The following is a 21,553-nucleotide window of genomic DNA, read 5'->3' as shown; positions in this document are numbered from 1 at the left end:
AAGCAAATTTATTTATGCGAGTCTCGATTGCTATTTATTTATGAATTTCATGGAAAGAAATGTAAAATGCAAAAATTAATCAACTTTTACAATTCCTTTATATTAACGTACACTAGAAATTTATGCAAGACTAAGTTATTCTTTCCCCATTTTTTCATTAAAATAAACTTTCACCCGATTAGTTTTTCCGGGAAGTTAAAAGGCGTTGATGCTTTAGTAAGAAACAATATTTTTTTATAATTTAAAAAACCGGCCATATGAGAAGGCAATGTACATGGAAAATGGTCCTTTAACAATTAATTAATATGCAAAAAATGTTCAGAAATGGGATTTTCAGCTGTAAGGAAACCGCAACTGGTAAAAAAGGGCACGGCATCCAACATATTTTCACTTTAATTTTCTTCACATTTCCATTGCATTAACAAAATGTTTACATAAATAGCGGTAAGGTAACCCACATTAAGAGGATGAGCTGGGAAGGCTCCAGGATTATACATTATAGCCGCAGGATTGTGGCTGAACGAAATTCTTGCAAAAACTATTCCTATTTATTGTGGAGCTTTCGAAAAAAAATAAAGAGCCAGCAGCACAAAGCCTCAGAAAAATGCGCACGAAGTGAACCCTTGAAGATGATGAAATGAAATAAAATTAACATCTCAAAGTGCTGAATGGCTGGGGATAATGATAGAGACTTTCCGCGGATTGTGTACAGAAAAGTTTGCAACTCTTAAAAGGCCAGACCTTTCCTCCTAACAATCTGCATCGTTTGCATAATTTTTCCATGGGAGCGGGAAATGTAGGTGATGGGTTCACGGGATTTTACTCAAGTTCCAAGATGGGAACGAACTGGAAATTAGTGAAAAAAGGCAGACACTGTTACAAATTGAGTTGAAATTATTATTATGTAGAAGTAATGTTTAAAAAACTTTAATATACGAAGACATATATCATATACAAGTAATAGTTTTAAAGTGTGTAAAATATATTTTTATCACAAAGTTCAAATGCCAGTAAATATGGGAAAATGTCGGCCGAGGAAAGGAAAAGTCTGAAAAGATATTCAAGTTTCGATATTATCTATAATATTCATTTTTAGCATATGTATCTCTCCATCATATCTAATATTATATCGATTTTTTGTGCAATGTATTTCAATTCAATTATCGGCTGTCGCATTTAATATCGATACACTATCGATATATAGACTTTTTCAGCCTTCCCACTGGGTATTATTTTTTAATACCATTGCTGACTAAGCCCCGTAAAAGGGAATTTACCTTTTTCTTTTTAAATTTGATGATAATTACCAAAGTTTGTATCTCCTTGTGACAGTCTTATTAACTGTTGTCCTGGTATTATCCTGGAAAAAAAACAACGATATTGCGCACACAATCTGCAACTGAAAACTCTTCCAGCAGATAAATTGTCGCACTCAATTACGTTGTGCATCTCTAATTGATACTTAATTCCTTGCGTTTGCATGCTGGCAAGGGTAACAAGAAGCCGGTAAAGTTCAACTCTGGGGGGATGGGGATTCCCCCCATAAGGCTCCAAAATCTAATGAGCTAAATTCACTTGACACGCTGCATTTTCCCTCCGCCCTGCAAAGTGCTGTAGAGACAAAAGACGTAGTCAATTGACAAATTCAACCATCCGTGGTCTTATTATCCAACCAACGTTCTTAATTTCCATAAATTAAGGCGTAATAACAGCTGGCAGCTGGATGAATTGGCAAAGACCATGCGAAACACAAAAGGGGAAATAGGGCCAACTCGCACCCCATTTTGTTTCCATTGGGCTTTTGACTGACACGCAGTTGTTAATCCATCGAGTTGGCCTTTTATAACCGCCTGGCTATGTATTTATTGCGTCTCTTTTTGGAAAATACCTTTAACCTGATCATGACTTTACATAATCCAGGCCATTGTTGTTTTGCCCGACTGACGGATTACAAAGCATCGAATCGATTATGGCTTCAAATAGATTGTGACGTCCTTTGAAATATAAGTGGAAAAGGGAGCTCAAGCTTGGGTTTCTTTGAAATATTACACAAGTAATGTTTTGGAAATTTAAACAAACTCTTTAAGCAGAAAAGCAAATAGTTAGATCTGAAATTCCAAGTTCCTGAAGTTCCAATTACCTGGCTTAAGTGCGTTATCCTGGCACAATAAACTTTAAGCAGGAAATGCAGTGCAGCGTTAAGAGCCATTTGCTTTAAGTATAGCAGGTTTTCCTTCTGTTTTCCCAGAAAACTAGGGAAATTAATACACAAAGTTGAGGCCAGAAATTCCTGAAAGGAATTCAGCCAAGAGTAATAAGGCACCTGGAAGCGTTTACATAAATCTGAATTGTGGCCAATCATACTTTGCCTGTCAGTTGCAAAAAGCCAAACCAAAAAATGTCAATTCCCATGGGTTTCGAGCGAGTTATGTGCGTTGCTGATTTATTTACGTAACTTTTCCGGGAATTCGTTGCATAACAAATGCGTATTGTTTGGACAGAATACTCCTGTCCAATATGTATCTTTTGATATTTCCAGGATCAGGGAGTGCGCAAGTAATTCTATCTTCCGATGGACTGAACTGGAAAGCTCTTTTCCTGATTGCTGTCACATAGATTATGTGAAGCGAAAAGTAAATGGACGCTCCTAGAGGAAAATATTTCCCCCTAAACCCGGTGACGCACTCTTTGAGAGACATATGCAGTTTATATAGATATACGGATGATTAATTGGTGTCCAACAGGGACGAACACGCTCTATGACAGGTGTCGCCAGGATGTCGGCGTCCGCTGTTTTAGTCATTTTCTCATAAAAGGTGGGGATCCTTTGATTTATGATTGCACATTTCGTGTTATAGCCGAAATAAAGGCGAAATACGGCAAATACAAATGGAAAACGTAATAAAAAATCATCACAATAAAAAGCGACGGCTTTAAATTAAAGCCAGGCCTCGGCAACATAAAACCTACTGTTAAATATTGAAGTTTTTGGCAAGATTAAACACTCATTTCATAGTATTCCAAAATGTAAACCCTTTGGTAATAAATATTCAAAGAGAATTTAGTTTAAGAATCGAAAGCTTTAAAATATATCAATTTAATGTATTCTGCCTAAAAAGTTGGTCAGTCTGTAAAATATGAAATTATACATTCAGCTTTATTTGGACAGTATTAAGAGCAAAAACAATAAATCAACAAATAGGGAACTTTACAGTCAGCAAATAATGTAAATTTACTCGCATTCATTTAGGCTGCAACTGTGGGTCACAAGTCGTTGATTTAAAATGTATTCGGGCATTAACAAATCTGGCCGGCAAGTCATCCAACTTGGGACCCCATGAGAATCTAATATTCAGCAGAAATAATGCATATGGAATTTAATAAAAATTCACTTACAGTTTCTTAACCCCGGCGCCAGTTGTGAATTGAGAGTGTCCTTGGATTATGCTAATATATATTCTCGGACCGACGGGTTCAGGCAAGTTCAGTTGGGCTTTTGGGTTGCTTGTTCTGTGTCGAGAACATGTCGTCAATGTAATTGTGATGATTGTTATTTGATTTTTCCTTTATTAGCCGGTCCTTTATAGTCCTGGCTGGGACTGTTGTGGAACAAAGGTCTCATTGTCGAGTCCCCGGCATCAGTTTCGTTTATGGTTATAAGTTACTGGGCTCCGTGAGCCATCAATTTTGATGGTTAAGCCCAGGCCAGCACATCGATTTCGGGGAAATCTTGAGTCGGCGTAGTCTTCAAGTGCCGGAAAAACTGTCACCCATCATCGGGGTTAATGTCGCGTGTCCGCAGCTCACGCATCTCTTTGCTTTTTTTTTTTTTTTTGAGAACACTTCCCTTTCCTTTGGGCGATATTATGGCCATCAATAAACGCACATGCCAGGCACTCTGGTATATTGCTTACCTCAGGAGTTTTCCGCCGGATTTTCGGCAACTTTTCCATTATGCTGAATAAAAACGAGAGTTGGGGGAATATTTTTGGGGCCTGCTTCGTGTACATATAAGTGTGCGTATCACTTGTTAATCTGCCAAAGGCTTTTACCTGACAAATTACATATTATACTTAGGCTTTCATGCTAACTTCAATGGATAATGCCCATGAGAAGGGTGTTGTTTGCATAATTTAATTTATAAAGTATAAGGGAATAATTAGCTATAAATAAATAACAATGAAAGGACTTGTATAACTTAATCAAAGCGTGGTCACAAATAATTATAAAAATAATTACTGTCATATAATAACTATTCACAATTTATACTGGCATTGAATAAACTCTATGCCTAAAAAGACAAAAGCGGCTTAAATGTGATAAACTCAGTTAATATTAATTTAATGTACATGCTCCATTAAATTTCACAGCATTTTTTAATAATATTGTAAATCAGCATTGTAGCATACATTTTGGGGCATCCTTTCATCCTTTTCAATTCAGCTTTTTGCTAATTGGTTCAACACAAACACATAAAAACGTATATGAAAGGTATATCAACTATTTTTTTGGTTGGCTGATATCATTGTATCTCAAACAAACAAATTAAAATTAACAAGTAGAAAATAAACTATTGTATTGTGCTATATTAAACAATAAATTCAATTTGTAATGCTACATTTTAATCTATATATATAAAAATGCTCTGTTCGTGTCTACATCCGTCATAGACTTGAAAAGTTCAGAACCGTTTAAGCCCAAATTTTTACACAACATGCGTTGAGGTTCCAGCTCGGTTATTGTCTACTTTTGATGTTGATAGCTTATCTGCGGTTGCGAATATATCAATTTTTTTAGCGTTTCCCCGTGCCCCTACTGCTGCGCCCTCTACAGGCAGCCAGCTGAATCAAAGCATTTCCTGTCAAACATTCAAAACATATTGAAAGAAGAAATTGGAGATACAAATTTTATTTTTTTGTTCAGGTTCAGTAAGAAACGAAGTCATGCCACCAAAGAAGTCGAGATTGGGTCGTCGTATTCGCAATACAGAAGCAAAAAGACGTAAGATTACGAATATGACTGACGAAGAACGGGCCTCCATCCGAGAGACTGAGCGGCTGCGCGATGAACTTTTACTCATACAGGTTAATGGTTAGGAGGACCGATTGCAATCATATATTGAAATGTCGTCAGTTGTTTCATTAGTACATTGTCGATATGTATGCAAAAATTGAAACAGAACGTTTGCTGTTCCTCCGATTGAATCAGAAGAAACTTCGGTCCGAGGAATATTTCCATTTGCGGGATGCTGTGATGAATGACCGTAATACAACCAACGTTGGAAAGCTCACGATTTTGCCATCCTCATACATAGGTAGTCCACGCCACATGCATGAATATGCTCAAGATGCCCAGGCATATGTTCGTTGCTACGGCCGTCCAGACTTATTTATCACCTTCACATGCAATCCAGCTTGGGACGAGATAGTACAGCTGTTTTTCCTGGACAATCATATAGGGATAGGCATGACATCACAGCCCGTGTTTTTAGACAAAAGCTCAAGTCACTGATGGATTTCATTTTGAAACATGGAGTTTTTGGATCTGTGCGGTGCAGGATGTATTCAGTAGAATGGCAGAAGAGAGGATTGCCGCATGCGCACATACTGATTTGGCTGTATGATAAAATTACTCCAGACGAAATTGACAATGTGATATGCGCTGAGATTCCACGGGCAGAGGTTGATACAGATTTGCATGCAGTTGTCATCAAGAACATGATCCATGACCCTCAACCGAAGTTCACCATGCATGGTATACGGGAAGTGTTCCAAGCGATATCCTCGATCATTTACAGCCAACACCGTAACAGGGGACGATGGATATCCTCTGTATAGGAGACGGTCAACTGAAGATGGAGGGACTTCGACAACTTTAAACATGAGAATTGGTGATATTGAGGTAGACAATCGTTGGGTGGTTCCATACTCACCACTATTGTCAAAATCATACAAAGCGCACATCAACGTAGAATATTGCAATTCCGTGAAATCGATTAAATATATCTGCAAGTACGTGAATAAAGGCAGCGATATGGCAGTTTTTGGTGTTCAGGCAGAAAATGGGGACAGCAATGCAGTACGAGTTGTCGATGAAATATCTCAATACCAGGCTGGAAGATACATAAGCAGCAACGAGGTTGCATGGAGAATTTGTTCGTTCCCCATTCATGAACGCTATCCAGCTTTAGTTCACTTGGCAGTCCATTTGGAGAATGGTCAACGTATCTATTTCACAGAAAGAAATGTGCAAGAAAGAGTCCTGAATCCGCCAGCGACAACTCTGACTGCCTTCTTCACCTTATGCCAGGAAGATGATTTTGCCGGAACATTGATGTATTCAGAAGTGCCCTCTTAACCACAATATGCCACAGAGAAACGTGGCAGGGTACAGCTAGTCTATAATATAATCAAATGCACTCGAAATCACAAATCAATTTAATGTGTTTTTGTGGATATAGGCAAAGAAACCTGTTCCAAAAACAATCAAAGTCATTGACTGATGAATGGGTTTCTGCCTGTGGGAAAGGGCTGATGGTAATGGATAGCCTAGCATATGGTTTCAATTTAAATATAAACACGTGTACGTCCACAAACCTAATGGCATATTGTTTTTTTACACAAATGTTCATTGTTAAGTGCTGAGCCGAGTTTATTATTATTAGAGAAAGGGGAAAGGACTATTTAGTTACCCCTTTAAGATGGTTGAGAACTTAATGGAAGACTTTGTTATCGAAGAAATTTAAATAAATTATTGAATATAGTGATTATTACATTTGTTTATATAGCTTATATATTTTTTAGATTTTAATAGTGAAATTTTCTTCCTTTTTTAACCTAGAGTTCAGATCATTTATTGTTTTTAAATTGATAAGTACTTATACAGGCGAACCATAAATTTAACAAAAAGCTAATTTACTGCCTTTTCAGTCTATCATAAAATTATTATAATTATATCGGTAATTGAGGGAGATTATTAATGAATATTTTGCTGATTGAAATTTGAAATAAAACTATAGTTTTATTAACTACTAGGTATTTCATAGTCGCTTTAGCCTCGAGTGAAATGGCTATCACTTGCTTTTATTAACTTGTCGACTGAAACTGATATTTATCAGATTTCAACCAATTTTAATACATTTGTTTGTCTCACTGTCTTCTCCCCTGGTTTTTTTTTAGCACGTTCTTGTGGCGCCAGTTATTTGCATAATTAAAGCTCCTCAGTTGATGGTTGGCGCGATAAGGAGTGACTTGGAATTCGGACGACGAGAATGATAATGATGATGATTGTGATGATGATGATGGCAGGTAAGTCACGGTCTATTTATAATGGTTTATTTTATAATGGGAATAGGAATGGTGCCAGGGGGAGCGGGTGGCGGCTGGTGGATGGCGGAATTTGCAATGCAAATCGATCCAAATCGATGTAGTTCGAAAGCGGTTAACAAATTTATACGAGTGGCGTATGCTAGAAATCTTTCTCTGTGGGCTCAATCGTTGAGTTCTGCCGGTTTTTTCTGCATTCCACGGGGAATTCCTGATCGCTTTAGATTTTTGTTTTGGGCCAAACAAAACAGCTGGCCCAGAGTCTAAGCTCTAAGCGGGTCGTAAAAGTGCTCGTAAAATCTTATTGGCAGGACGGACATAAACTTGGCAGTGGCGGCGGACCACAAGGCTAGCAAACTAATTAATTGCCAGAGTCTGACACAGTAAAGTTGGCAATTGGCAAAAGCGGAACTGCTAACCATTTACTTGTGTGGCTGGTTGGCCATTGGACTGACATTATGGCCCGATGTTGTCACTGGGGCGACGATGCCGCAGAAGTTTTAACAGCATCACCAAGGATGGGAATGTTATTTTAACACAAATAGTTGGATTTTCAAAACCATAGAAATGCGGTATTTGAAGTGCTTCCAATTTATGTATATAAACCTGCGGTCTACTTTTTTATTTTCATTTAATTCCAACAGAGTATTATTTGCTTTAAGGATTATGAATGAAGATAGCAAACGTTCAGTGATAAAAATGACTCACAGGGGGTGGAATGTATTTCAATATGCAGAATGCAAAAACAGAGTTTATATTAGTTTAGTTTTATTATTTAATAAATTTATATATTATTTAATATATGACAAGAAAGAAAAATAACTTCTGGGAGCTAAAGTTTTTATACCCTTCGAAATTGCAATTCAATTAAAAGAAATTAAAATTGGCATTCGAATCGATATTTTTATTTGCCATTTTTTCGACAAATCAAAGTCTCTCAACTAAGATAAAAATAGGTTAATTTTGATTTGGAAAGCTTTCCTGTGTTAGTTTTTGTTCTATTAATAAATCTACATACTTAATTTAAAATTAAAGAAAATTAAAATTTTTACAAATTTTTTGACAAGTTTAAAGATGTAACCCCTTATTATTTTTTTTTAAATCGAAAAAATTGTTTTTCTTTATAATTTAGCTAGATTGACTCGGCTGTTAATGCTGATCAAGAATATATATGATTTATAGGGTCGGAAATGACTCCTTCACAGCGTTAAGGGCTTCTGACTGTAAGGATATACAAAATAAAACCAAATAAATCCTGTTATTTATTTAAATAAATAAATCTTTATTGAGGGGCAAAACACCACCATACCTCCAGACTGTTATCAAAATAATTAAATAATGATTAATAATTAAGACTTTAATGAATGTACAGCTTAAAGTGTAATAATTATAACCTTTTAAAATTTAACAAAATCAAAAATTACTACTTTACCGTGTAAATGTCTGTCATATTCTGGCACGTGCAACGAATTTAAGAAAAGTTGCTAAACACCCCTCCCCGGGGTCAAAGTTCATGAGAGTCCTTGAATATTCAGCAGGTTTCCATAAATGTTTCAGTAGCTTGTGCCGCATGTGTGCGGATCATAAAAATAAGGGAGGGCATAGCTATATGTAGGTATAGGTATCAAATGATATACACTGTATAGTGTTTTATGGCCGAGGCTTCGCAATTTATTTCAGTTGGTTGCCTTTGAAGTGTTTTGTGCGAGCACAATTTGCATATCCCCTGTGCACTTATCTAGAATGCATTTATTGTATATATAAACAGATATATACATATACTATGTGATATCCGCCAGGGGCCTTAACTCTGGCATTGACATTGACTTTAACCTCGCATCGTAATCGTGACGAAGGATTGCATCCTTCAAGTCCTCAAACAAGGCGCTGCCTGTTCCTAGACTCTAGAGCTTAGCAAGCACTTTAGATTCGCCGATAAGATTCGGGCGGAGACGATAACTTTGCCATATCCACTCACTATCAAATTGTCCTTGGTGGAAAATTGAGCAGAATGGCCAGAGAACTTTACCCATCACTGTATTATAAATAAGTAATAAAGCCAAGAGGAACTTTAAGTCAACTGCGATTGTAGTTACGAAACTCTAGTTGAGATTTGCATCTGTTGCCGGAATTTGTCAAACTTTTGTCAACTTCACAAAACGAGGAAATCCTCTTTCGTCCACAGAAACTCGGGAATGTTTCAAATGTCAAATAGCAACGGATTTTTTCATAAATATTTTCTTCACTTTCCAACAAATATTTAGTTGAATTTATTGGTAAATATTTGCGGTGAAGAGCTTATTGGATTTTTTGTTTTAGATATAGTAAACTAAAGCCTTTGGTCTTAACTATACTATAAATATGTGCTGGGAATAATAAAATGGGCAAATAATGTGGAACAAAATAGGAGCATTATTATATTTTCTCTTTGTTTATTCTTTAGACATTTTTGGTGGTCCCTAAAGCCATTCAATTGAAGCTCTTACTATGTCTGAAAAATAAATAATAAATAAGGTCAAATTAATTACTTTGAAGCTATTTATATTTCTTTTTTCAGATAATGTGGTAATTTGCTGAATTTTAATGAATTTTTAATATGTTTTTAAATGCTCTGATGCAGCGTAGTACTAGTTTTTAATCATAATATTTTTGTTGAATTGCAGCTTTCCATAATTATCTCTTTATTTATTTAACAAATATGTACCAAAAATGTTGTCAAAATACTGACTTTTGAGCCAGCAATTTGTGTTTATTTTTTTTGATTATTATTACAAAATCTATATTGAATAATTATAAGCGACCTAAAAGAGTTCTTATTTAGTTGAATATAAATATGAAAATCCTGTTTGTTAAGTATGTATTAATTTGCTAAAATGTGTAAAGTATAGATTTTCAAACTGCATTTTGTGTTTACATTGAGATTAATATTGCTATGTTTATTTCGCAATTGACTTATGTGTATAAGCCACTTAACAAATACCTTTTGAAGCTAAGAAATTTATATTTTAGATGTGATTTCAATTAATTTTCATTTTCATTTTGTCAACACTTATTCCTTATCGAATTAGTTTTGATTATTTAGTCATTAAAAATAATTTCCGAAAATATCATATTCTCCAAAAATGTATAAAGTATTTACTTAGAGTCTGCATTTTGTGTTTATATTGAGATTATTTTTATATTTAATTAGCATTTTGGTGTACAGTTTTTATACTAATGAAAATTTTTTAAAATTGCTTTATTCTGACCGTACTTTAGTGTGGTTTATAATCTTTATTTTCATGTCATCAGAACCCTGAAAATATATTTTAATATTGTTTCATTCTAACCTTTAACTATGGTTGCATGCTCATGAACTAATTAGAAGTTACCTTGGCAATTGGTTATGAGGTATCAAGTTATTCCACTCCATTATTTCGCCTATAATTAGTGATGGAGTGTATGTGTGTTAATTAAAGACATTTGCTTTGATTTAACTAAGATTTTTGTTTTCAATTTATTTAGGCATTTTCTTTAAGGTAGTCAGGTAGCTTTTGGGGGCTTGTTTTAAGTCTAAAAGTGGGCCACAAAGGTGTTTGGGTCGATCACACGGGCCACCTCCCAAGGGTGGACAACGGAGGGTCCTGGAATCCGATTGTAGGCATCTGTGGAAAGGACGAGAAGGGACATTTCCCCACAATCAGTTGGCAGTTGACAGTTCACAGTTGCCACCAGGAACTATATATGTTTCTGGGGACACAAACTCACCGATTATCTTTTGAATGGCGGTCTGGGCGTCCAGGAGCTGAGGCGGCGCGGGGGCGGCACTGACAAGGATCAGGACGAGGGCCACAAAGGCGAAGGCGGCGGCAAAGAATTTCGACATATTCTGGCTTTGGCTTGAGGTTTCGCTTTGCTATTCTTTGCGGTTGGTTTTGGAGTCTAATTGATTCAGCCGGGACCGCAGCTATTTATACCTCCCCGAGGCCGGGATGTATGGAATGGCCCATCATCGGCATCGTCGAGATAAAAAGAGAGTCAAGCCGGCGGGATGAGCAGCTTCTTGTTCCGGAGCAGCTGTTTAGAAATTGGATTTCTTGTTTTGGTTTTTTGGTCGACAGATTCCTCTGTCGGCGGCAGCATCTGTGTCTATGCGATATTTAATCCGCGGAATGTCCGCACTCGAAGTGGTCTAAACAAGTTTCGCAAAAGAACAAACGATTCGCTTTGGGAATTCTAAACCCGAAAATCATATCGAAAGGAAAGCAGAACAATGTAGAATAATTTGGGGAAAAAGTAGATGCAAATGTATACTCTTTTTGATTATTCATAATTTGAAACAGAGGTTGGTCATTGGGTCTACATTTTGGGCTAAAGAAATGCTGAATGCGGAAAAAAATCAAACAGGCATCGAAGTAATATTCTGTTATTTATGGTTAATATATTTAAAGATTTTATTTGATTATAACGAACTGATTTGTTATTTAACAAATTAAATATAAAAGATTACCTGTATTAAATAGTTGGAACATTTCGGCTATTTATTAAGTTTTGTTCATTTTTATTGTGTGACTTATTTTGTAATTGAGCTTTGTAAAGTGTAAAGGAGATTATTTGACTATTTAATTTCTTATTTTATCAGATATATTTTAAGTTCATTGAAGTTCTTATTAAAATATATTTACAAATATCTTCAGGCTTTGACTTTTCTTGTATCATTCCATGAAAATAAGCTGGGTAAAACAGTTTGTGCTAAAGTTTAATTGCATATGTACATATATATTTTTGGAATATTCCTTAAAATTTGCTCATTGATTTATATAAATTATCGTTCAAATATTCTTTTAAAATTCCAATTAATATCTTTAATTAATTCACCCGTTGAACTGAGTAACACAATTTGTGTAATTATTAATTATTATCTTATTAACTTTACTTACTTATTACATTTTCGAAAAACCTTTAAACTGGGTACCACAACATTTGAGAGAATGAATCTCAGTTTATTAAATCACAATTTGTTGTGTTTGTTTTTATTTGTTTTGCATATGACAGTTCATTGTACGAATGTGTTTGAAAAAATCTCTGTTTATATTTTGTTTTGTTCTGTGATCTTTGTTTTTTTTTTTATGTCGTTCTGTAGGCGGTTTGGGCATTTCCCAAATCCAAAAATAAAAAAATGTCGGCCAGATGAAAGAATATTTGGCTGGGTTATTTGTCGCCATTTGCCGATGGCTTTTGCAGTTGCTGTTTGATGCTGATTTATAAACAAACCTGTTCGCTTAATTTGCCGCTCCAAAAGAAAGTAAAATTTTGTGGTATTTCATTCCTTTCATAAATTACGTCAACTTGGGAATTTCTTTTCTGGCATGGCGGCAAATTAAAAAAACAAAAATAAAAGACCTATAAAATTGGTTGCAAAATTAAATGGGAATTCTTAGGACCCCGTCGAGCCTGAGAGGCGTCTGCTAAAATAAAATTGATTGGAATTAGGAGGAGGCGTCGCAGCGTTTGTTGTGGCCATGTTTCGTAATCAGTCTAAGACATGTAATGCCAATGCAGACACGTGCCGCACTGACAATCTTATCAAAGACCTTTGCTATACAGGAGTATATATTCAGCTAAGTGCGTGTCTAGCTGAAGGCAAAATGTAACTCCGTCCGACACATGGCAATTGTTTGTTGAAAATACGGAAATACCTATTTGTGCCATGGATGCCATGGAATGGGTGGCTAATGAGGCACCCGTAAAGCCTCTTATCGCAACGTTTATTGGCCTGTCAGACCGGCAAATAATTGTGATCTATGGGGGCGAACGAGTGCGAGTTCATATTAATAATAATAATACCAATACAGAGGTCCCCTGCTTAGGGACTATTCATATTATTTTGTTTTTGTGCATCCATGCATAGGGTACGCGGAGTACATTGGCGTATGTAATTCTGTAAATATTATTAAAAAAAAATAGAATTTAATGAACATAGGAAACAAATGTAATATATTAGATGGAAACAAAATGCAGGGAAATTGCAGGAAATTCACAACCAGATTTGATGTGGAGTTGCGAAATATGTTACAACATTTGCTTTTCACTATTGAACTTTTATTTTTTTGCAAAACTATGCTCCAGTATATTACATCATAAATACACACAACAATTGATATGTGCTATATTTCATTTCAGGCTTTTGAGCAAAGTTCAAATTGAATTGAAATCGTTAGTTTATTCTGTTTAACAAGAGAATTCATACCTGTAAAGTGTTGTATATGTTACTAATTGAAGTACAACAAATTAAACTTTTGTATTATTTTACCTTCCTTGTGAAAAATACTCACCCTCCCGAAAAGTATGCAACTATCTGCACGGACTGAGTACTTCTATGGTCGGCACCCAATTTATTTGCATACATTTTTATCTCGCCTAATTTGGGTCGTGTGCAAATCAGACACACATATTAGCTTTGGGTGTATTTAAAGCCCGAGAAAGAACCAAAACAAGCGAGTGAAAATAGCTAAGTAACAGCTAAGAACAAAACCCCATGGGCCTTTTTAAATTATACGCTAATAAATTAGTATTTGTATTTCTTTTGTTTTGTTGCTTACTCTCTTGTGGGATATGACTAAACCCAACGATGCCTCTGCGCTCTTTAATATTTTCCCTTTTATTTATTTTTCACAAGCAAAACAGCCCCAGGGCAGATAACACACTGCGTATGCGTAATGTGAGAAAGAAGCTTATGAAAGGAGTATTTATATTTATTAAATCTAAAATATAATTTCAAGACAAGATTTTGTCATTTATGGCAGCTTCAAAAGTTGATTAATGCCCAATTAATTACCCTAGCAATTAGCATGCAGTGTAAGCTTCTGATTTCATCAACATTTTCGCAACTTTTAGCTAAAAAGGATGTACGATGTATCCTAGGGCGTTGTATGCTTAAACTTCATATATACACAGTCAAAAATTGTCTGTCCCAAGATTAATGATGATGCGTAAGTAATTAAGCGATTTAGTACAGCGTAATTAATACGTCGTGAGGTCGGAGCTGCCAGAAAAATGTGTTCTATTTAATTATGTATATATATTTCACCGCTTTGATGTTGATTAATCGTTGGGAATGTTAAGACATTTATATTACCAGACGATGCACTTTCTTAAAGTAATTTTATCTAGTTTCTAGAGAAACCCGAATTTTAATTGATTATTTAAGAAAATTTTCTTTGCAGTAATCGAATTTTTCAAACATTTTTGTGACATGAAAACATATTAAATACACGTGCCGATATTCTGCTGTAAATTAGATTTATTAGCGTGTCAAAAGCGTGCTGTATTGATGGATCTCCGTCTCAGCTGGCAGGTGAAAATCGTATTATTCGAAAGTTAATTTTCTGATAACCATTATGCGTTGCGGCCACGTAAAAGTTTCCGGACTTATACCGACTTCCAAACTTTTCTCAAACTTAAGACGGTCAGAGTACAAGTAATTTGCATTTAGCAACTTGGAAATAATTCATGAATTTCACGGAATTCTTAAGCAAAGTAACTAGAAAAGCGTAAGTAAAAGAAATACCTGGCGTTTAGCTTGTAAAAATCATAGCACGCTTTCTGGCTATACACCATTTTATCCTTGCGACTTAAGGACTTGGCCTGTCTTGAAATCTGTAAAGTTCAAGCATTTACTTGTCAGGCCCAACACGTGCGTAAATTTGCAAATAAAATCACTTTAATTCTGACTACAGAGATGTCAGTATTTGTCTGAACTTTTTGGTTATCCAAAGCCTGGCAACAAGCAAACCTTTTCATTTCGGGTTGTGACTTGTTTGGAAATAAACAAAAAAAGACGGTTTAATTTTGAGAAAGTCGAAGAAATTATACTCTAAATTTTTGGTGGAAAATCAATTTATTTAGTTTTATATCTTGAGGATAATTAATGTGGTTTATAATCAACGAAAAATTATAATTAAGAAAACTGTAAGATTATCGTAACTTTGCTGAAGTATCTAAGGTATTAATCAATTAAACAACAAATGCACCAAAATTAAGAGTAGCTAAAATATAATAAATTATATGGGCCAATCTCAAGAAAATTAAGGTTAGTTAGGCTTAAGACTCACTTATAATAGACAAGGGTATTCAATTTTCTTGTCATTTCGATTGCATCACAAGCTCAACTTACATCAACGACAGCAGCAGCAGCAAGTTTTCAGTTTCGGAAAATTCGAAAAGCTTAAGCTGCAGTGAGGATTCTCGACAAACTCATTCAATTATTTAGGGAAAAATTATCTGGGGGAAATGCTAAAGGCGTAAGAGCCAAGGTAGGACAATGCCAGAGGCAACTTTTAAATAGTGCGTTTATGGTTATGTCCCAGAAACATATACATATGTGATTTTGCTAAGGATTTGCAAAGTGCAACTCGTTTTGAGCACATAATCCCACTTACTATAAAGTTAACGAATCAACTTCTTTTTTGGCAAAAATCAATTATGCATTCGTATTTAACTGCTCAACGCATCCATCAAATGTCACGTATTGCATGTTCAACGTTTTTAATTTTAATAAATAATTTCTGATAGTGCAGCAGAGCACATAAATAGGTATTTACTTTCTGGCGTACCTGGTATTTTATCATTTAAATCTACAATTGACAAGTGTCAATAATCGTTAAAAATCTTATTTTTTTTTGTAATAGCTCTTTAATATAATTGATGCCACGGATATTTGTGTTTCTTTTTTATTTGAATTTTATGCAAACGTATGAAATTTATATGCTTCGGGAAAACAATAAATACTTTCGTAAATAATTATATAATATACCGAAAAATTTCATACTTAAAGGTAAGTCCCCCAATAATATTTTAATCATTAAAACTTAAAAACTACCTACTTTTAAAATCTACAATTATTTAATATATTTGTTGTAGTTCTCACTAGGTAAAAATGTACTTTAAGGACTAGGTACGTGTACCTAGGAGGTATTCCAGCCCATCTCTGCTAGACATTCACAGTGTCCTGGCAAAAGGAGGCTTAAGCCTTCAGCAAGGAGCAAAGCATATGCTGCCTGTTTGTCTTTCGGATGCGGCGTTCATGCATAATTAATCACTGTGTGACGCCGCCGGGAGTTGAATCGTGTGTGTCAGTTGACATGGCCGAGCTTTTTTATCATTGCCACAGACGACAGGCCCGCTATATTTATCTTTTCACTTCGCCTCTTCCCGCTGGTGCACAATCTCTGGCGTCATAAGCGATCCCGGTCCGAGACACGTTAAACAGGACGCAGGATAAGAGCGAGAGATATAAACCCAAGTCGGGGAAAACGATGTTAATGTCAAGTGGGTGCCCGAGCACGTCTTGCTGCGATAATTGTTGGCGTAAATCATGCTGAAGAGCAACAGAAAAGAAAATGCTTACAGAAAGCGAAAAAATACGTCTATTTAAACATAGACGGAACACTTTAAAAAATGTAGAACTGAAAGAGTATTTTAGCGGAAATAAACATAATTTATTATGGAAATTTATTTCTGCAAATAAACAGATTTCATGTGTTACAAAAGGATATGTAACAGGCAGAGAGAGGTAATCTTCGATTAGAATTTAAGCTCTTTCAAAAGATTATCTTAAAAGAAACAATGTAGTTTGGTTTTGCTAGTACATTGCATAGCGTTTAACCTCGAAGAGGCTTCGTTCTAAAAGCAAGAGAGCAATAGTTAAAAGTAGAACCAATATATCACTCCAATTCCCCCATAAATAAATATATAATTTCGATATTTAAAAACACATATTAATTTTTCAATAATAGGCATTATTTCTTCAAGTGATTTGTTTTGACCTGTTGTCGCGTTTCTGAATCATGGCAAGTGACATCCGGAAAATCGTTGGCATTAGCACGGACATTTTCCTTGGTCGCTCCATCGCTGCATAATTGAAATAAATATCAAGCTCGTGTCATCCTCAGGGCTTTGGTCGAGCGGAAAAGTGGTGAGGTGGCACTTTATTGAAATGTGTTTGCTTATTTGAAGACAAACAATACCGAAGTGGCAGTTGCGTTTATACTGGGAATTGATTTTAATGGAAATATTTACATTTGAGTATTACCATGGCATTTGGGGACTTCTGGCAATTGGAAAATGTAAAAGCCAGACTAAGTGCTGTATGTATTGTATTGTATTTGCTGTTTCCTCTCACAAAAGTAAAAGCAAAATAAAGCGAGAGGTAACAAACAAAGTGTGTGAATGGTTGATGTTAAAATGTTCTTACATTTCTCAAATTAATGCGCACAACAACAGCGGGTGGCAAAATTATGCAAATCACGTAATTTTTATTTCCGCCGTGTTGAAAAGTCAAGACGACACGGTTTTGGTTTTTGTTTCAAGCGGATGCGAAAGTGGGTGCAGGGGGTGGTTTCGTTTTTTGCCCAATTTTATTGCAAACACGCGCAAAGGTAGGTAAGTCTTTTGCCAAAAAAAATACTGGACTTTATGAGGGGTCTTCATGGTTGTACGGCTATTTTACGATTTTCGGGCATATTTAAAGTAGGTTTTAAACACTAGCCAAGTTTTAAGTATTTTCTTCAAAAAAAAACATTTATAGAAGTAAGTCAGCATTGCATTATTCTTATTTTTCAAATTCCCCGCCACTTATGCATCATCGCCATCGCTATCGATTGTTATCGCACATGCGCAGGAGTATCGATAGGCGAAACAGCTGGCCGCTGTGTATACTTATCCAATATGGCTGCAAGTAAAAAATTGTAACGCTGCGGGAAAAAAATCGGAAAAAATGCATCTTGCATTGAAATTTGTGCTCGCATTTTAAGCAAATAAATCAAATTAACGAAAACAAGACTATAACGGATAGTAAAACACTGGAAAAACGAGTGCGCGTTTAAAAATCTGTGCGGAAAAGAGAAAAACGTTAAAATACGCCGGTGGCCCCGCCAAAAAAAAGAGACTCCCCCTTCCACTTTAGCAAAGTGATTGCTTTTTTGAAAATATAACAAGAAAATAAATAAAATACGAACCAAGCGTAATGGAGGCAGACATAACGCCTGTGGCAGAAACTAATGGAACCGCCGGGATTAGTCCCGAGCTACGCGAGGGAGCGCAGGAGAACGCTCAGGGAAACCCGGAGCCACAGCAACAGGAGAGCGTCAAATCCCTGGATGGCGGCGCTGAACCTGTGGGAGGGATTATGGATTACCTAGAGGTGCGTTTAGCTTGAAAACCTGAAAGAAGTTCAAACACTTTACGGGCTTTAAACTTTATTTTACAGAATTCCGAAGCCAGGGCATCCACGACTGGTAATGAAGGGGCAGAGGCGGAATACCTGGACGAAGAAATGCCGACGGAGGAGGAGAAGGAAGCCGACGGCGGCCCAGTGCAGACGAAGCAAGCCAAGACAGGCGCGCAGGAAACAAGCAATAACGATTCCGAGCACACTGCAGCTGCCGAAGACCAGTTAAACCCAGCCGAAGATGGCGAAAAGGTAGCTGGACGTGCTACAGCTGATGAGGAAAAAGACGATCCAGAAGTCGCCGGAGAAGAAGGCGCCGAAGAACCTACAAAAAAGGCCGTAGATAAAGTCACTGGCGAAGAAGACGACGAGGATGAAGCCTCAAAGGGAGAAGGCGAAGGCCTAGAAGCCGACAAGGATGAAGAAGAAGGTGAAGAAGGAGCTGCCGATGAGGCAGAAGATGAAGGTGAAGATGCCGACGGCGAAGAAGCCGACGAGGAAGATGAAGATGGCACTGAAGATCCCACCGAGGAAGGAGAGGAAGTTCTGGAGCCCGAGGCCAGCGACGAAGAGGGCGAACTAATTACAGGCGATGAGCCCGGTGAACATGTCGATGGCGAGGCCACAGAAGCTCCAACTCGCGAACGCAAAATCGAGGAGGTGGTGGACGAGAATCAGTGTCGCGTCTGCACTAGTAAGGAGGATCTAGTCGACCTGTTCAAGAAGCAAATCGATGCCACGCCCGCGGACATGCTGCTGGTCATCTGCCCCAGTGTCTCGATTCTGCCCAAGGACTTTATGCCCCAATTCATCTGCACTAAGTGCCTGGAGAGCCTCACTATTGCCATACAGCTGCGGAAGCAACTGGAGACCACGGACCAGGATCTGCGCAAGCGCTTGTCCCGCAGCAAGAACAAGGTGCGGCGACCCCGCGGCTACGTGGTCATTGATGCACCAGTAACAGATTCCAGTGAGGATGAGGAGGAGCTCGATGATGAGTTTAAGGTATCCGATGTTGGTGGATCAACGAGTGCGGATAGTGATTCCGTAGATTCCGATGCCAGTTCGCAGAAGAAGGAGAAGAAGAAGCCAGGACGTCCGGGACGTCCGCGAAAGACCCCATTGAAGAGGAGTAATGAGGACGACGATGACGAATCGCCCAGTGTTCCGAAGAAGAAGTATCCAACCACGCCGGCAGCATCTGTCGGTCCATTTGAATGCGAACACTGCGATCTGACCTTCTCCCGCAAGCAATCCTATGTGCTGCACCGCAAGACTCATGAACGAACGGAGCATGCTTGCCCCATTTGCGGCAAGAAGTTCAAAGTGGAGTGGGCCTACAAGACGCACATGGAGCGGCACGAACAGGAGCGTGCGCAGTTCCGCTGTGAACTGTGCTCCCAGGTATTCCGACTACGGGCAGAACTCAAACGCCATATGGCCGTGAAGCATGATGAGCACGGCTTTATCTACGAGTGCAAGCGTTGCCAGAGGACCTTCCTAACATCGCAGCGATTGCAGCGCCACCAAGCCATCGGCTGCCAGCGGCCTAGGGAAGAGGTGCGGATTAAGGAGGAGCCACGGATCAAGATGGAGCCACGCATCAGCCATTCCCACGGCCATGGAAACCACGGTAAGCGGCGCCACGGAGAGGGTCGAGATCTATTCAAGGCAGTTGCCCCACCAACCACCACTTACTGGAGCGACAGCTTCTCGGACTAGGATGACGAAATGGAGTTTTAATCAACGATTTTACGTTTCCCATTAGATGTAAAAAATAAGTGCAAACAAATCACATTTGTAATAAATACAAAGTAAGATAGATGGACACAAAATGATGTTTAAATACACACTTCTATCTAAGCGGATAAGTAAAGATAATCAAATAAAAACTATGATTTATGGATAAATGGTGTACACCTTTATTTGATTAAGTTAACTGTAATTATAACAGATTAATTAGAATATGAATTTGAATTGCCTCACGAACAGTTGCGCAGTCAAAGTGAAGGAATCTTAATCAAGGAAAGTTAGATTTGCAGAAATTCAACTAAAGTTTGCTGTCGTGACTAACTAATATTCCTGTCAGACGCAGCAAGTGAGTTTCTCAAAGAACTTGATGCTTTCCTAAGTTGGCCATAATCTGATAGTTCATGGAAGCGTCTTTCTTAAAGTGTAATAGCATTTGCTCCATAAATTGTGTAAATGAAATTGTGGAGGGCAAACTACATAGGAGGAAGGAGTAAACTTGACATGAAAATGATACTTCTAAAAGAGCATAAATGCTGTAAGGCAATTTAGCCTTATAAACATAAATTATGTCCACTTAAACCAGCTTTGTGATGTTAAATAACAGCATTTAATGCTTATTAGAGGACCACAAACTGCATTGCACCACAATCAAGACCACAATTTAGAGGGCAAATGACGTTCAAAATGCTGCTTTGGGAAAATGAAACAACAAGAGTGTAACTGCAGGGATTATATTTACCAAGCTAAAGTCAGTCAAGTGGGTGATTTGCAGTAAAATGGGAATATATGCAGGGAGAAGCATTATAATTTGCCTTATAAACTGCATTCATTATTACTTTAGCTTTTGAGAGCAAAAATTTAGATGCCAATTAAGAGTATAAGTTTATATTTTTGTTTAAAGCCGACAAAAACATCTCTTAACGAGGTAAGGTAAAAGGGATTTGTGATATACATACATACATTTTAGTGGCGAATAATGTTTGTTTAACACAAATACTTTCCTCGATGTATAACAAGAGTGATGATTGCATTTTATATTCAAAAAACTTTAAACATAAATATTATAAATATATTTATTATTTATATTATATTTATTTTTTATTATATATTTATTTTATATCAAAGAACAACCTGTCTTAGCGAGATAAGGTAAATGTGACGATGGCACCTTCAACTTTAAAAATTGTTTCTTTTTTCATTCATTCTCGTTACCAAAAATAATAATATTATCTTTTATAATTATAACTAAATGGGCTAGGGTTTTGAC

At 36.9% G+C, this 21,553-nt stretch overlaps 3 protein-coding genes across 3 annotated transcripts in view; 2 read left to right on the top strand and 1 right to left on the bottom strand.

The window, feature by feature from the left end:
• The window catches only part of LOC110191637 (uncharacterized), a 31,010-nt gene extending 10,566 nt beyond the window's left edge, over window positions 1-20,444 (top strand). Inside the window, exons 2-4 of the mRNA XM_020962528.2 lie at window positions 7,179-7,307; window positions 17,986-18,507; window positions 18,574-20,444. Of these exons, the coding sequence (XP_020818187.2) occupies window positions 18,331-18,507; window positions 18,574-20,256 (1,860 nt within the window). The 5' untranslated portion in view covers window positions 7,179-7,307; window positions 17,986-18,330 and the 3' untranslated portion in view covers window positions 20,257-20,444. The remainder of the gene's footprint in view (window positions 1-7,178; window positions 7,308-17,985; window positions 18,508-18,573) is intronic.
• LOC110191638 (G protein-coupled receptor dmsr-1) overlaps window positions 1-21,553 on the top strand; it is a 42,229-nt gene that overhangs the window by 10,569 nt on the left and 10,107 nt on the right. Inside the window, exon 2 of the mRNA XM_020962529.2 lies at window positions 7,179-7,307. The gene's annotated coding sequence lies outside the window, so the exon portion shown is untranslated. The remainder of the gene's footprint in view (window positions 1-7,178; window positions 7,308-21,553) is intronic.
• Window positions 10,878-11,190, bottom strand: LOC110191639 (uncharacterized). The gene is made up of 2 exons (XM_020962530.1): window positions 11,073-11,190; window positions 10,878-10,969 (listed from the first exon to the last, which is right to left on the bottom strand). Exons 1-2 carry the CDS (start codon window positions 11,188-11,190, stop codon window positions 10,878-10,880), a joined length of 210 nt encoding a protein of 69 aa, XP_020818189.1.

Source organism: Drosophila serrata, unplaced genomic scaffold (genome assembly GCF_035046125.1).
Source record: "Drosophila serrata isolate PLE 108 unplaced genomic scaffold, ASM3504612v1 contig_184, whole genome shotgun sequence".
In the NCBI taxonomy this organism is placed as follows: Eukaryota; Metazoa; Arthropoda; class Insecta; order Diptera; family Drosophilidae; genus Drosophila; species Drosophila serrata.
Note: the sequence above shows the minus strand (reverse complement) of the source record. Positions and strands in the feature narration are given on the sequence as shown.